Source organism: Hemibagrus wyckioides, linkage group LG25, assembly GCF_019097595.1.
Source record: "Hemibagrus wyckioides isolate EC202008001 linkage group LG25, SWU_Hwy_1.0, whole genome shotgun sequence".
In the NCBI taxonomy this organism is placed as follows: domain Eukaryota; kingdom Metazoa; phylum Chordata; class Actinopteri; order Siluriformes; family Bagridae; genus Hemibagrus; species Hemibagrus wyckioides.
This window is the reverse complement of record NC_080734.1, coordinates 509,981-523,391: the sequence shown is the minus strand read 5'-3', so window position 1 is coordinate 523,391 and position 13,411 is coordinate 509,981. Positions and strand designations below refer to the sequence as shown.

General features: G+C 41.1%; 2 protein-coding genes across 3 annotated transcripts in view; both read left to right on the top strand.

Annotated features, from left to right (window-relative positions):
* The window catches only part of crip2l (cysteine-rich protein 2-like), a 6,838-nt gene extending 3,448 nt beyond the window's left edge, over positions 1-3,390 (top strand). Inside the window, exons 3-8 of one of the 2 annotated variants that reach the window (XM_058378841.1) lie at positions 239-296; positions 591-716; positions 806-874; positions 2,625-2,719; positions 2,816-2,873; positions 3,123-3,390. In XM_058378841.1, coding sequence (XP_058234824.1) covers positions 239-296; positions 591-716; positions 806-874; positions 2,625-2,719; positions 2,816-2,873; positions 3,123-3,187 — 471 coding nt within the window. In that variant the 3' untranslated portion in view covers positions 3,188-3,390. The remainder of the gene's footprint in view (positions 1-238; positions 297-590; positions 717-805; positions 875-2,624; positions 2,720-2,815; positions 2,874-3,122) is intronic. The other variant, XM_058378842.1, reaches the window with a different exon arrangement.
* A 6,029-nt stretch (positions 3,391-9,419) lies between these two features.
* Positions 9,420-13,283, top strand: rdh14b (retinol dehydrogenase 14b). The gene is made up of 2 exons (XM_058378822.1): positions 9,420-9,797; positions 12,570-13,283. The coding sequence occupies exons 1-2, from the start codon at positions 9,450-9,452 to the stop codon at positions 13,185-13,187; spliced, it is 966 nt and encodes a 321-aa protein (XP_058234805.1). The 5' UTR covers positions 9,420-9,449; the 3' UTR covers positions 13,188-13,283.
* The last annotated feature ends 128 nt before the right edge of the window (positions 13,284-13,411 follow it).

Genomic DNA, 13,411 nt, shown 5'->3' with positions numbered 1-13,411 from the left:
AGGATACCAGGTGATGATCTGAGATGTGAAGTGGGGTAGCAGTCATGTCTGTAGCTGGGGAAGGGCAGGTGAAGACCAAGTCCAGGACGTTTCCTCCCTTGTGTGTCGGAGGGCAGCTCCAACACACACACACACATAAGTAGGTACAGTGAGTATGGAGGGGAAGTCAGGAAACATAATAGAAACAGATTCATAATAATATATATTCTTAATAATAATGTTTGTTTTATTTTTGCAGCATGATGGAAAACCGTTCTGCCATAAACCCTGCTATGCTACACTGTACGGACCCAAAGGTGTGTGTGTGTGTTGATTAGCACTCCAGTCTCAATAACACACACATCACCCCACTCCTCCAGATCACTTCATACTGCTTTAAAATCAGTTTTTTTATTCCTCTTGCAGCACAACAATCTACCTTCAATTACAGATTTTATTTATTATTAACGACACATGACACGTCACACTGAGCTTTACAGCTGTACTACTGTCAGAGCAGAGCTTCTAGAAAATTCATCAACACCTTTAGCAGCAGCTCTGTGGAATAAACCAGGATACACCTCTGAGTGTGTGTGTGTGTGTGTCTGCAGGTGTGAATATCGGTGGTGCTGGATCGTACCTGTATGAAACCCCGGTGTCTGAGGCACAAACCACCTCCACAACCCCCAGAGCTGAGGAGTGGAAAACTACAGCACCAGCTAGAGGACCAGTGAAGGGTGAGAAACCTCAGAGAACCAATCAACCTGGGGTCCAGTAATGCAGAAATCTGCATTAATCTTTCTATCTTTCATTTCTTTCTGTGCAGCTGCCAGTTTCTCATCGTTTACTGGAGAACCGAATCTCTGTCCCCGCTGCAACAAAACCGTTTACTTTGGTAAGAAACACAGAGAGACTGAGGTTTTATTACATTTGATCAGATGTTGACGAAAGATAAACATTAAAGTACACACTAGTATGTATTTAATTTTTTTTTCCTGAATGAAAATAGTCACAGGGAGAAATGACACCTGATTATTATTATTATTATTATTATTATTATTATTATTATTATTATTATTATTATTATTATTATTATTATTATTATTATTAATGTAGCCATGGGGGTCACAGTCCAGTGACTTCTGTGATGTTGAATGTTGTTAGTGGTTATGCCCCACAGGTAGGTTGTGAGTTAGAGGAGAAAGAGAGATTCTGGAGTGAATTAGATGAGGTGATAGAGAGTATTCCCACGGGGGAGAGAGTGGTGATAGGAGCAGATTTTAATGGACATGTTGGTGAGGGGAACACAGGTGATGAGGAGGTGATGGGCAAGTTTGGAGTTAAGGAAAGGAACCTTGAAGGACAGATGGTAGTGGACTTTGCTAAGAGGATGGACATGGCTGTGGTTAACACTTATTTTCAGAAGAGGGAGGAGCATAGAGTGACTTACAAGAGTGGAGGTAGGAGCACACAGGTAGACTACATCCTATGTAGAAGAGGCAATCTGAAAGAGATTAGTGACTGTAAAGTGGTAGTGGGAGAGAGTGTAGCCAGTCAGCATAGGATGGTGGTGTGTAGGATGACTTTGAGGGTCTCCTTGGACAATGATGTTTGCAGATGACATTGTGATCTGTAGTGAGAGCAGGGAGCAGGTGGAGGAAAACCTGGAGAGGTGGAGGTTTGCGCTGGAGAGAAGAGGAATGAAAGTCAGTGGTAGTAAGACTGAGTACATGTGTGTGAATGACAGGGAGGGAAGTGGAACAGTAAGATTACAGGGTGAAGAGGTGAAGAAGGGACAGGAGTTTAAGTACTTGGGGTCAACAGTCCAGAGTAATGGAGAGTGTGGGAAAGTCTCTAAAGAAGCGAGTGCAGGCAGGTTGGAATGGGTGGAGAAAGGTGTCGGGAGTTCTGTGTGATAGAAAAATTTCAGCAAGAATCAAGGGGAAGGTGATACAGGACAGTGGTGAGACCGGCCATGCTGTATGGTTTAGAGGCAGTGTCACTGAGACAGAGACAGGAGTCAGAGCTGGAGGTAGCAGAGCTGAAGATGTTGAGGTTCTCTTTGGGAGGGACACGGTTGGACAGGATTAGGAACGAGTACATCAGAGGGACGGCTCATGTTGGACGTTTGGGGGACAAAGTTAGAGAGGCCAGGTTAAGATGGTTTGGACATGTCCAGAGGGAGAGTGAGTATATTGGTAGGAGAATGTTGGACATGGAGCTCCAGGCAGGAGGAAAAGAGGAAGGACAAAGAGGAGGTATATGGATGTAATAAATGAGGAGATGAAGCTAGTGGGTGTAAGTGTTGAGGATGCAGAAGATAGGGATAGGTGGAGAGAGATGATTCACTGTGGAGACCCCTGAAGGGAAAAGCCCAAAGAAGAAAAGGATTATTATTATTATTATGAAAATTCTAACCATATTTCTCTGAGCACAGCAAATTATATCTGAGATATTGTATATTAATTTTAATTGAACATAAGTTCAAGCTCTCTTTCTCCCTCTGGTGGTGATAAACAGTCATGGCAGTCTGCTCCTTACACATGATCCTGTTACTGATGTGTAAACAGTCAGCTGATGGCTGCCATTCCAACTGGTTATCTTGTGTATTAGTGTAGCATAACGTGTGTGTGTGTCACCACTAGCGGAGAAGGTGATGTCCCTGGGTAAGGCCTGGCACAGGCCGTGTCTGCGCTGTGAGAGGTGCAATAAGACACTCACTCCAGGAGGTCACGCTGAGGTCAGGACTGAGTTTACAAATCACCACATGATCACATGACCTAATGATGTCATCACTTTATTCCATAACCGATCACGCAGCACTGTTGTGTTTCAGCATGATGGCCAGCCGTACTGCCATAAACCCTGCTACGCTGTCCTGTTTGGACCTAAAGGTACACACACACACACACACACACATATACACAGTGTGTCTCAGTGTAAAGTGTATAACTGTTGTTTGTGTTACTGGTTGATGGAGTGATGTGATGAAAGCAGATGGAAGAAGAAACAATCTGAAATTCATTACATTTATCACGTATACACCAAATCACCGTCTCTGCATCCTGACACAAAGACACAAATACACAATAACACAGAAATATAAACCAGGATTTACTGTGTGTGTGTGTGTGTGTGTTTAGGTGTGAACACTGGAGGGGTGGGCAGCTACATCTATGAAGAGCCAAATGCTGAGCCACAGTCATGAATCCAGCACGCACACACACACACACACACACACACACAATACACACACAATACACAGTTTGTGTTTTTATATTCTGCTTTAATGTTCAGATGAATTAAACACTCATCACTGTTACGTTATTATTATTATTATTATTATTATTGTTGTTGTGTCAGTGTTAATTATATAATGTGAGCTCATTAATAAACACTGTATTTATTTTACATTTCCTGATGTTTCCTTTCATGTATGTGTGTGTGTGTTATAAAATTCCCATGTTAGTGAACGGAGAAGCAGTCAGTCTTCCAGTGTGAGTTACAGCTTCATAAATTATTTTTTAGAGATAGTGTTGGGTCTCCTGGAAGTGTACACACTCACACACCTGAAGCTCTGGACAGTTGTGTAGTGAAGTCATGTACTTGAAGGTAGCTCTGCCAAGACTTGTTCACATCTTAAATAGTAAGTACATTCTTAACTCATACTTAACCTCACTTTGACTAAGCCACAGACATGTGCCTCAAACACATCTCTGTTGTTACCTCTTACAGACACAGACACTCACCCATAGCGCATAAGTCACATTTCCAGCAATCTCATCTACCCTCCCCTGTTGTCTCAGATTCAAACAGTGGTGGTAGGTGGGCTCTGGAACTGCCAGTCTGCTTTAAGGAAGGCTGATTTCATCTCAGCTTTAGCATACCATTATACCTTTGATTTTCTTGCACTAACTGAGACCTGGATATTCCCACAGAACACTGCTACACCGACTGCTCTATCCTCTGCCTATACTTTCTCTCACTCACCACAAGAATCAGGCAGGGGTGGTGGCATAGGTCTGCTGTTGTCACGGAGATGGTGTTTCACACCTCTCATCTTGTCTCATTTCCTTTTCAAAACTCTCTACCTGCATCCTAGATCCTTTACCCACATCTTTCCTTAAACAGATATTACCAGTAGCCACTGAACCCCTTCTAAAAATCATTAATTCTTCCCTAAGCACTGGCTATGTGCCTAAATCTTTTAAGCTAGCAGTTATCACATCCTTGATTAAAAAAAACGGATCTCGACCCGTCAGCTGTCTAACTATAGACCGATATCAAACCTGCCCTTTATCTCCAAGATCCTAGAAAAGGCTGTAGCACAGCAGTTATGTTCAGACCTGCATAGAAATAACATTTATGAAATGTATCAGTCAGGATTTAGGCCTCATCATAGCACAGAGACAGCACTGGTTAAAGTGGTCAATGACCTGTTACTGACCTCTGATCAGGGTTGTGTCTCCCTACTGGTGTTACTGGATCTTAGTGCAGCTTTTGACACCATTGACCACACTGTTCTACTTGATAGACTAGAACATGTTGTTGGTGTTAAAGGAACAGCCCTCTCCTGGCTCAGGTCTTATTTGACTGACCGTTATCAGTTTGTAGATCTAGATGGTGACTTCTCCATGCATACCAAGATTATGTTCGGTGTTCCACAAGGTTCTCTCTTAGGCCCACTGCTTTTCTCCCTATATATGTTACCCCTTGGTGCAATTATTCATAAACATGGTATTAGCTTCCACTGTTATGCAGATGACACACAGCTATATGTTTCAGCTAAATCAGATGAGAGACACCAGCTTATTAAGATAGAAGAATGTGTAAAGGACATTAGACATTGGATGGCCACTAACTTCCTCCTGCTTAATTCGGACAAGACAGAGGTGCTTGTACTAGGACCACAGGCAGTTAGAAGTGAGCTTTCTGATTACAGAGTAATGGTGGATGGTCTTTTGGTTTCATCTTGTCCAGCAGTAAAAGATCTTTGTGTGATTATTGACTCTGGTCTTTCATTCGAAGCTCATGTAGATAATATCACTCGGGTAGCCTTCTTCCATCTCAGAAATATCGCTAAGATAAGAAATATGATGTCGCTTCATGATGCAGAGAAACTAGTTCATGCTTTTGTTACCTCTAGGTTGGATTATTGTAATGTCTTACTGTCTGGATGTTCCAGTAGGAGCAGAAACAAGCTCCAGTTAGTCCAGAATGCAGCAGCTAGAGTCCTAACTAGAACCAGAAGATATGAACACATCACTCCTATTTTATCCACACTACATTGGCTCCCAGTCAGATTTCACATTGATTATAAAATACTGTTACTGACCTATAAAGCACTAAATGGTCTCGCGCCGCAGTACCTGAGCGATCTTTTAGTCTTTTATGATCCGCCACGCCTACTCCGATCAAAGGGTGCAGGTTACTTGGTAGTACCTCAAGTAGCAAAGGCTACAGCAGGGGGCGGAGCTTTCTCTTTCAAAGCCCCAAAGTTATGGAACAGCCTTCCAATTAGTGTTGGGGATTCAGACACAGTCTCAATGTTTAAGTCTAGGCTGAAGACACATTTGTTTAGTCGAGCTTTTAATGTATAGTTTTCTTAGGTAAAGGAGCAGATCTGGAAGGTCCCAGCCAACATTGCAAGGTGGAGCCCATGTGGGCACCATATGGGCTTGAAACATGGGCCCTAGATGGGTTTGTCTGCGGGTTCCGTGTGGGCCCCATCTAAATTAGCCCATATGAATCTCACGTATATTCTGACTGGGCAAATGTGGGGCCCAACTGGGCAGCATGCATGAGGTCCATATTGGTCCCATATTGTGAAGCCCATGTGGTATATAAAAGGGCCCATTATGGGTTTATCAGTGGGTACTGGACTGGCCCCACATGGGTGTGTGTGTTTTGAGGCATCTCACCTGGACAGTATAATTATGTATATTCAAACAGTTTATGCTTAATTCTTATTTTTAATTTACCTGTGATTTTTACATTCTGGTGCTATCCCAAACATATTTTTTTTTATTAAGTGATAAAAGCAACATCAGGATTTTACTTTGGTAAATGTAAGAGTCTATAAAGAAAAAACATGAAAAAGGTGAAATTTTAAAAATCAAAATGGTGTAAAGGTTCTGTATATCAAATACTTTATTATCATCTTTATTATCTGACACATTCAATCAAAATTTTCAGGCTTTTGTAAAATGTAGAACATCAACATTAAACAGTAAAACTCACATATAATACTCTACCAGCATCTGGTCTTATGTAACCAATAGTACATAACATCTGGGGGGAAAAAAATAAACAGTCAAAAGTTAAAGTGATATTTCTCCCAAAAATGAAAATTCTGTCATCATCTCACCTGTATGTCGCTCCAAACCCATAAGAAATTAATTTATTTCAGAACACAAATGAAGACATTTTTAATGAAATCTGAGATTTTAGTCCTTCTGTTGAAAGTCTATTTCTCCAAAACTCGGACACATTCATAAAAAGATTGTAAAATAAATTCATATGAATCAAGAAGTTTAATCACAGTCTTCTGAAAAGACATGATCGCTTTATCTGATAGATTTAATTAAGGTTTTATTCACATATTAATGCTAAACAACTAATATAAACAGAATCAAGCATGTTTGTGCTTCTATTTACCAAAACTGAATGCTGTAAACATTGTTGGCTGATCGATGTTTATATGTAAATAAAAGCCTAAATTCAATCTGTTCATCATATAAAGTCATAATGACTTTTCAGAAGACTTGGATTAAAACTGCTGGATTCATTTAGATTTATTTTTGATCTCTTTACAAATATTCTGAAGCATCAGAATTTTGGGGGAATAAACTTTCAACAGAGGGACATAAATCTCGCAGATATCATTAAAAATATCTTCATTTGTGATCCAAAGATGAACGAAAGTGTTCAGGGTTTGGAAAGACATGAGGGGGAGTCAGTGATGACAGAATGTTCATTTTTGGGTGAACTGCCCCTTTTTAGAAACATCAGTGCTCTTTTAACTGAACTACACTAACAATGTAGAAGTACAAAAAAACAATACAAAATAAAAAATAAACCTGTTGAACATTACAGTATTAAAACATTTGGACTCAGACAATTCCTCACACTCCTGGAGATGGTCTTCTCTCCTGCTGTGCTCTAATGGCCCTCTTTCCACCCCTGTCTCTTGCCCCAGTGAACCATTTGGAGATCCTTTTCTGCCTCTTCAGTCATTGTGTTCTTTTTCAGTCCACCTGTAAAAGCAAATGCACATTAACATCTGAAATGTCCAGCTGTATATTATGGTAACACTTTATTTTGGTGTCCCTGTTCCAGTGTCATTGTCCATTCAAGTACTCAGTGATATTAATGATGAAAAACTACTTACAGGGTAAAAGGTCAGTTTACCCCAAAATCAAAACGTGCGCGCGCTCTGACCAAATAAACGGCTCTTTTTAATACACGGGGTCATTATGCGCTGATTTAGATCCAAATACAGTGAAACCTTGACTTACGAGTGACTCAACTTATGAGTTTTCCGAGATACGAAATGAAAAACTCCGCCTCCCTCCTCCACCAATCTCCTCCCCCTCCGCCAGCATCTTCATCTGATCAACGTAAATACACTTAATAAAACCAGTTTATTTCTTTACATTCTCTTTTATTATGTATTATTTTTTTATACATTATTTATTTATAAAGTACATTTTTCTTATTTAAAGACACAAAAAAAAATTGGTGTGTTTTTTGGGGGGCTGGAACGGATTAATAGCATTTCACTTCATTTTAATGGAGAAATTTAATTTGATATACGAGCAAAATGAGTTACGAGCTCGGACACAGAACCAATTAAACTCGTAAGTCAACTTAAACACATATACGTTTTTCTGTGTATGTGGAAAAATCCGGCGAGTCTCTGCCCTGTTATGAGCAGGACAGAGCTGACCACCGGGAATTCCCCCGGTTCACCTGATGACCACTCTGGGCCTGGTCTCACAACTGTGTGAAATTCACCCTAAATGACCTCGCCTCCGAAAGCAGCACTTTACTCTTCTAGATCCCTGATCGGATACCTCAAAATTCACAGTTATGCTAATTGTGCTAATTATTATAAATTGGCGCTCCGTTCGTTCCTCATCAGCAGCTGGCTGTACGGTAAATTTACCTCAGGGGAAAAAATGGCGGCTAACCTTACACACGCCATGGCGGGATTTCTTCTACTTCCAATATTTAACATCTTCACAGTGGTCATTTTAAATTTCCGCTTATTTTCAACTAAGATCACATGATACATGATATTATGATATAATGTTATAAGAAGAAATTCGTAAGGAATCATTCAAAGCAGTAGGACTACTTCGTCAAGCGGAAGGTGATGTCAGTGAGTGAGTAGGTCTTATTGAACAGGTAGGTCCAGTGAGACCCATTTAAATATCTTCCTTTCCGATTTCTCCTCATTCCCAATTAAATACATTCTGATAAATGCACAGGCAAGTGAACACTGTAATGCTGAACATTCAAACAAAGAAACAAAACAAAATAAAATAAAATAATGGAAATATACAATGGAACACAATGGAAAATAATGCATTTGCAAGTAGCTATATCAAAAATCTGTCATATTCGTTGTTTAAAAGTGATTAGTAACCACATTTAATTATTTCAAAACGTTTAAAGGTATAAAGAAGTATTTTAGGTGTGAAATCATTTTGCCCACTTAGATCCTATGAACATATTATCATACCCATATGTGACCCACACTGTGAAACCCACATGGGACCCACATAAATTGCCCACTTGGAGCCCATGCCGCTTGGATACAGCCCATATGGGGCCACATAGACATGTTGGCTGGGACAATGACCTCAGAAACTACACTGACCTAATAGTTCCTCATGGGTCATTGATTTCTGTTGTAGAAAGGACATTAATCAGTTACAGTTACATTATTTACTGTTTAGTGTCACCCAAATGAGGATGGGTTCCCTTCTGAGCCTGGTTCCTCTCAAGGTTTCTTCCTCAGATCATCCCAGAGTTTTTCCTTGCCACCGTCGCCACAGGCTTCTCATTAGGGATAAAATAAATTATGGATAAAATAGTTTAATCATTAATTTAATAATTTATTTCTAGTCATTTTTTATTTTTTTCCCACCCCTTTCTTTGTTTCTCTTCTTTTGTAAAGCTGCTTTGAGACAATGTCCATTGTAAAAGGCGCTACACAAATAAACTGAATTGAACTGAATATGGAGTATAAAGAGTATAAATGGAGTTAGTTTCAGATGAAAATACCTTATTTCTGAAAGACAGGAATGAAATCGTTAAAGCAGTAAATTGTATAAAATAATAAATGTGAATAAATCAGTAATGTTAAGAGATTTGTCAGTGGGGGGGGGGCTATCTGTATGATGTTAAAGGAAGTAGCAGTGGATTCTGGGTAATGTAGTCACCACTTGGTGTGTGTGTGTGTCATGGCAGCCGCGGTGATGTTAGCGGTGGTGCTGGGTGGTGGAGTGATTCTCATGGGCAGGAGAATGTTCTCCAGACACAGGGCTGTTCTCCGCCTCCCCGCCGGTTCGATGCGCGGGAGGACGGTGCTGGTGACGGGCGCGAGCAGCGGGATCGGTAAGGCCACGGCGGCAGAGCTGTTCCGCCTGCACGCGCGCGTCCTCATGGCGTGTCGGGACCGGGAGAAAGGAGAGCAGGCCGCCGAAGAGATCCGCGCATGCGCAGGACAGTCTGACGGAGAGCTGGTCATCAAGCACGTGGAGCTGACGTCATTGAGATCCGTGCGCGAGTTCTGTCGGGAAATCATCCAGGTGTGTGTGTGTGTGTGTGTGTGTGTGTGTGTGTGTGTGTGTGTACACTAATATGGATTTGGCTGTTTGGATAATTAATAACCACAATAATAAATATAGCTGCAAGCAGCAATGACGGGCCCTCGCACTATGGGTCATCACTACACAGTGCCATCGCCGCCCAGGCGCACCAGACAGTGGGCACAGTGGGTACATGCAAAGGGGAAATACCAAAAGGACAAGAGTGACAATTTGGGTGTACTGAAAGTGATCACAGCAAAGTCCACTGATTGCAAAAAGAAAACTGACTTTCCTTCGAAACTATATAAGGACAAAAGGGACAGTTTGGGTGTAATGAAACAGATCATAGCAATGTCCAGTGATGTCCAAAGGGACAATGACTCTCCCTCTAAACTATATTACTATATCAGTTTATTTATATATATATATATATATATATATATATATATATAGAGAGAGAGAGAGAGAGAGAGAGAGAGAGAGAGAGTCACCCAGAAAAATGTATACACATGTATGCAATGTATACACATTTCAGGGTTTAAGAAATTTTTTTATACAAAAATTTGTATAAATATTGTATTACTAATTTTTTTGCTATACATTGTAGATTGATTTATATGATGATATTATGATAATATTATTTACATCATACTATTTTTCTTTTCCTGAAGTGTATATATATTTTTTGGTTGACTCTGTATATATGAATTGTGAAAATGAAGCAATATTGTAAAAAAATTAAAATAACGGGATAAGAGCCTCCAGTGGACATAGTCTAGTACTGCAGGAGTCAGGTGAATATGGACTAGTCAATGGACTGATAAATGTAGAAATTTGTTGTGAGCCGTTTGAGCGTCACAAAATCATGAAACTAAGCAGAATCACTCACAACCAGGTGTTCTTTCTATTTAAAAAATCTCGAAACATTAGGGCTTTCCACTGTTAAGATATAAGAACATTAATATTTTTCTACTATGTCCTCACGATAGCAACATCATTCAAAATATCACAAATTCCTTCACAGTTTCACATCAGCCATGTCCTGACATTATTCTCACTGATTCTCAACCAAATCAGGTGAAAGGAAGGGAAAACATTAGAGATTTCTAAAAGTGACACACTTCCTGCTGCCAGTTGGTGGCACTATGACTGACACTGACAGTAGTCATGTCCGTGTGATCAGCTTTCTTCTCTTAACATAAAGTTGAGGTTTGATGTACATCACATAATATACGAAGTTATTAGCCACTTCCTGTTTCCTTTTATTCGCCATAAGTTTAAGGGCTCCTCACGGCTGAACCGTTTGAGATCAAAAATCCCTCATCAACATTAGATCCTCAATGTCTTCAGATCATACTGGACCTTGTTTGGTCAAAATCATACAAATCCCCTAGGAGGAGTATATCAAATTCCATTGGGTGCATTTATCAAACATCCCAAAATAACTGACTTCCTGTTAAGCAGATCCCATGACAGGTGGATGAACGTCATTTAGCTCAATGAGATCTAAATGTATACCGACTCTCATGCATATACGTGCAAATGAATATGATCTGTGCAGCTATATTTCTGACAAAGTTCCAGGGGGCGCTGTGACAGCCCTGTGCCACGCCCGGGGACCAGCCACACTGGACTTTCTCATAAACATTTACACTCTCTATGGGAAATATTTTGGAACATGAGGCCTTTCCACTGGTAAGATATGAGAAGATTCATTTTCTTCTATTATGTTCTCATGTGAATCGTCGCCATAGTAACACGATTCAAGATGTCAGAAATTCCAAAAATTCCACCGTTTGAGATCAAAAATCCCTCATCAATTTACATTATCAGTGTCTTGAGATCATATTAGCCTGGGTTTGGTGGCGGTTGTATCAATTTCCTAGGAGTATTTCAAATTCCATCACTCAAAATACCTCACTTCCTGTGGATTAGACTTAATGACATGCAGGGTGAAAGTTGTTCAGTTCAATGAGATCTAAGTCTGTACCAAGTTTTACATGGATATGTGTAAGTGTGTATCAGCTGTGCAGCAAGATTTTCCAGGGGGCGCTGTGACGGGTGTGTGACACACCCAGGGCCGAGCCACGGTGACGTCCTAATGGCCGCAGATTCCAACCTGTCTGCTGATTTTCAAGAGTTTTTGAGCATGTTAAAGGGTCCAAAATGCCCCGAAAGGTTGGAAAAAAAAAATATATATATATTAGGGCTGGGCAACGATTAAAATTTTTAAACGCGATTAATCGCATGATTGTCATGAGTTAACTCTCTCTCTCTCTCTCTCTCTCTCTCGCTCTCTGTGTTCCGTGCCTTCCTCTGTGTTTGTTTATCCGCCCGTTATATTTCTTTTCCGCTTCCTTCCAGCCTCGCGGCAGTCTTACGCTTATCCCATATGCTCTCATTTTTTTCTGACGCGTCATAACGTTTATCCCAAGCTAATACGGATCAACATCCCGCCCCTCCCGTCACCAATGGTTTGTCTGTGTGTCTATTCAGAGCCTCTGAGCAACAGACTTTTAAAATAATTTACAAAATCATAAAAAATAATTGTCGGCGTTAATTAATTAATGAGTTAACGCAATAACACGTTAACTTGCCCAGCCCTAATATATATATATATATATATATATATAAATAAATTCTAACGGAAACAATAGGGCTTCCGCACCTACGGTGCAAGGCTTCTGGCCTTGCTCCTTCAGTGCTCGGGCCCTAATAACCACAAACAGTTATTGTCTGTATGCGCATCTGTGTATGTGTGTGTATGTATAGGAGGAGCCAAAGCTGGACGTGCTGATTAACAACGCGGGTGTGTTCTGCTGCCCGTACTCTAAAACAGAGGATGGTTTTGAGATGCAGTTTGGTGTGAACCATCTGGCTCACTTCCTGTTAACCCACCTGCTGACAGAGCTGATGGTACGTTCCGCCCCGAGTCGCATCCTCGTGGTCTCCTCCAAACTTTACAAATACGGCAGCATCCGATTTGACGACTTGAACAGCGAGCGCAGCTACGACCCGGCCTTCTGTTACAGCCAGAGTAAACTCGCTAACCTGCTGTTCACACGCGAGTTAGCGAGGAGACTGGAGGGGCGGGGCGTGACGGTCAACTCCCTCTCCCCTGGGTTAGTCAGGACCAACCTGGGCCGCCATGTCCGGGTCCCCCTCCTGCTGAAGCCCCTCCTCTTTCTGGTGTCATGGCTGTTCTTAAAAAGTCCAGAAGAGGGAGCTGAGACCCCGCTGTACCTCGCCTGCTCTCCCGATGTGGCTAACGTGACGGGGAAGTTCTTCTCCAAATGCCGAGAGGAAGTGCTCCGGTCTAAAGCAACGGACGACAACGCGGCAAAGCGGCTATGGGACCAGAGTGAGACCATGGTTGGGATTCAGAGCTGAGCTTGATCTGGCTGGTTAATTACTTCGATTAGGTTCTCCTGCTTCTAACAAAACGTAAATGTAATGTAAATTCTGAGTAAATATGTTTAAAATGTTGGGCGTGGTCTGTTTGATTGACAATATGGATGGACTGAGGTGTAGCTCCTCCAACTTCTGCCTTCCAGCTGACTATTTCTGGAGAGAAATTCATAACAATGAATGTAACGATGGACTGGAATAACATC

Excerpts from the sequence above, each read along its gene's own strand:
- rdh14b (XM_058378822.1), top strand. The coding sequence starts at position 9,450 with ATGGCAGCCGCGGTGATGTTAGCGGTGGTGCTGGGTGGTGGAGTGATT. Across the intron at positions 9,798-12,569 it reads TCTGTCGGGAAATCATCCAG|GAGGAGCCAAAGCTGGACGT; the intron begins GTGTGTGTGTGT and ends GTGTATGTATAG.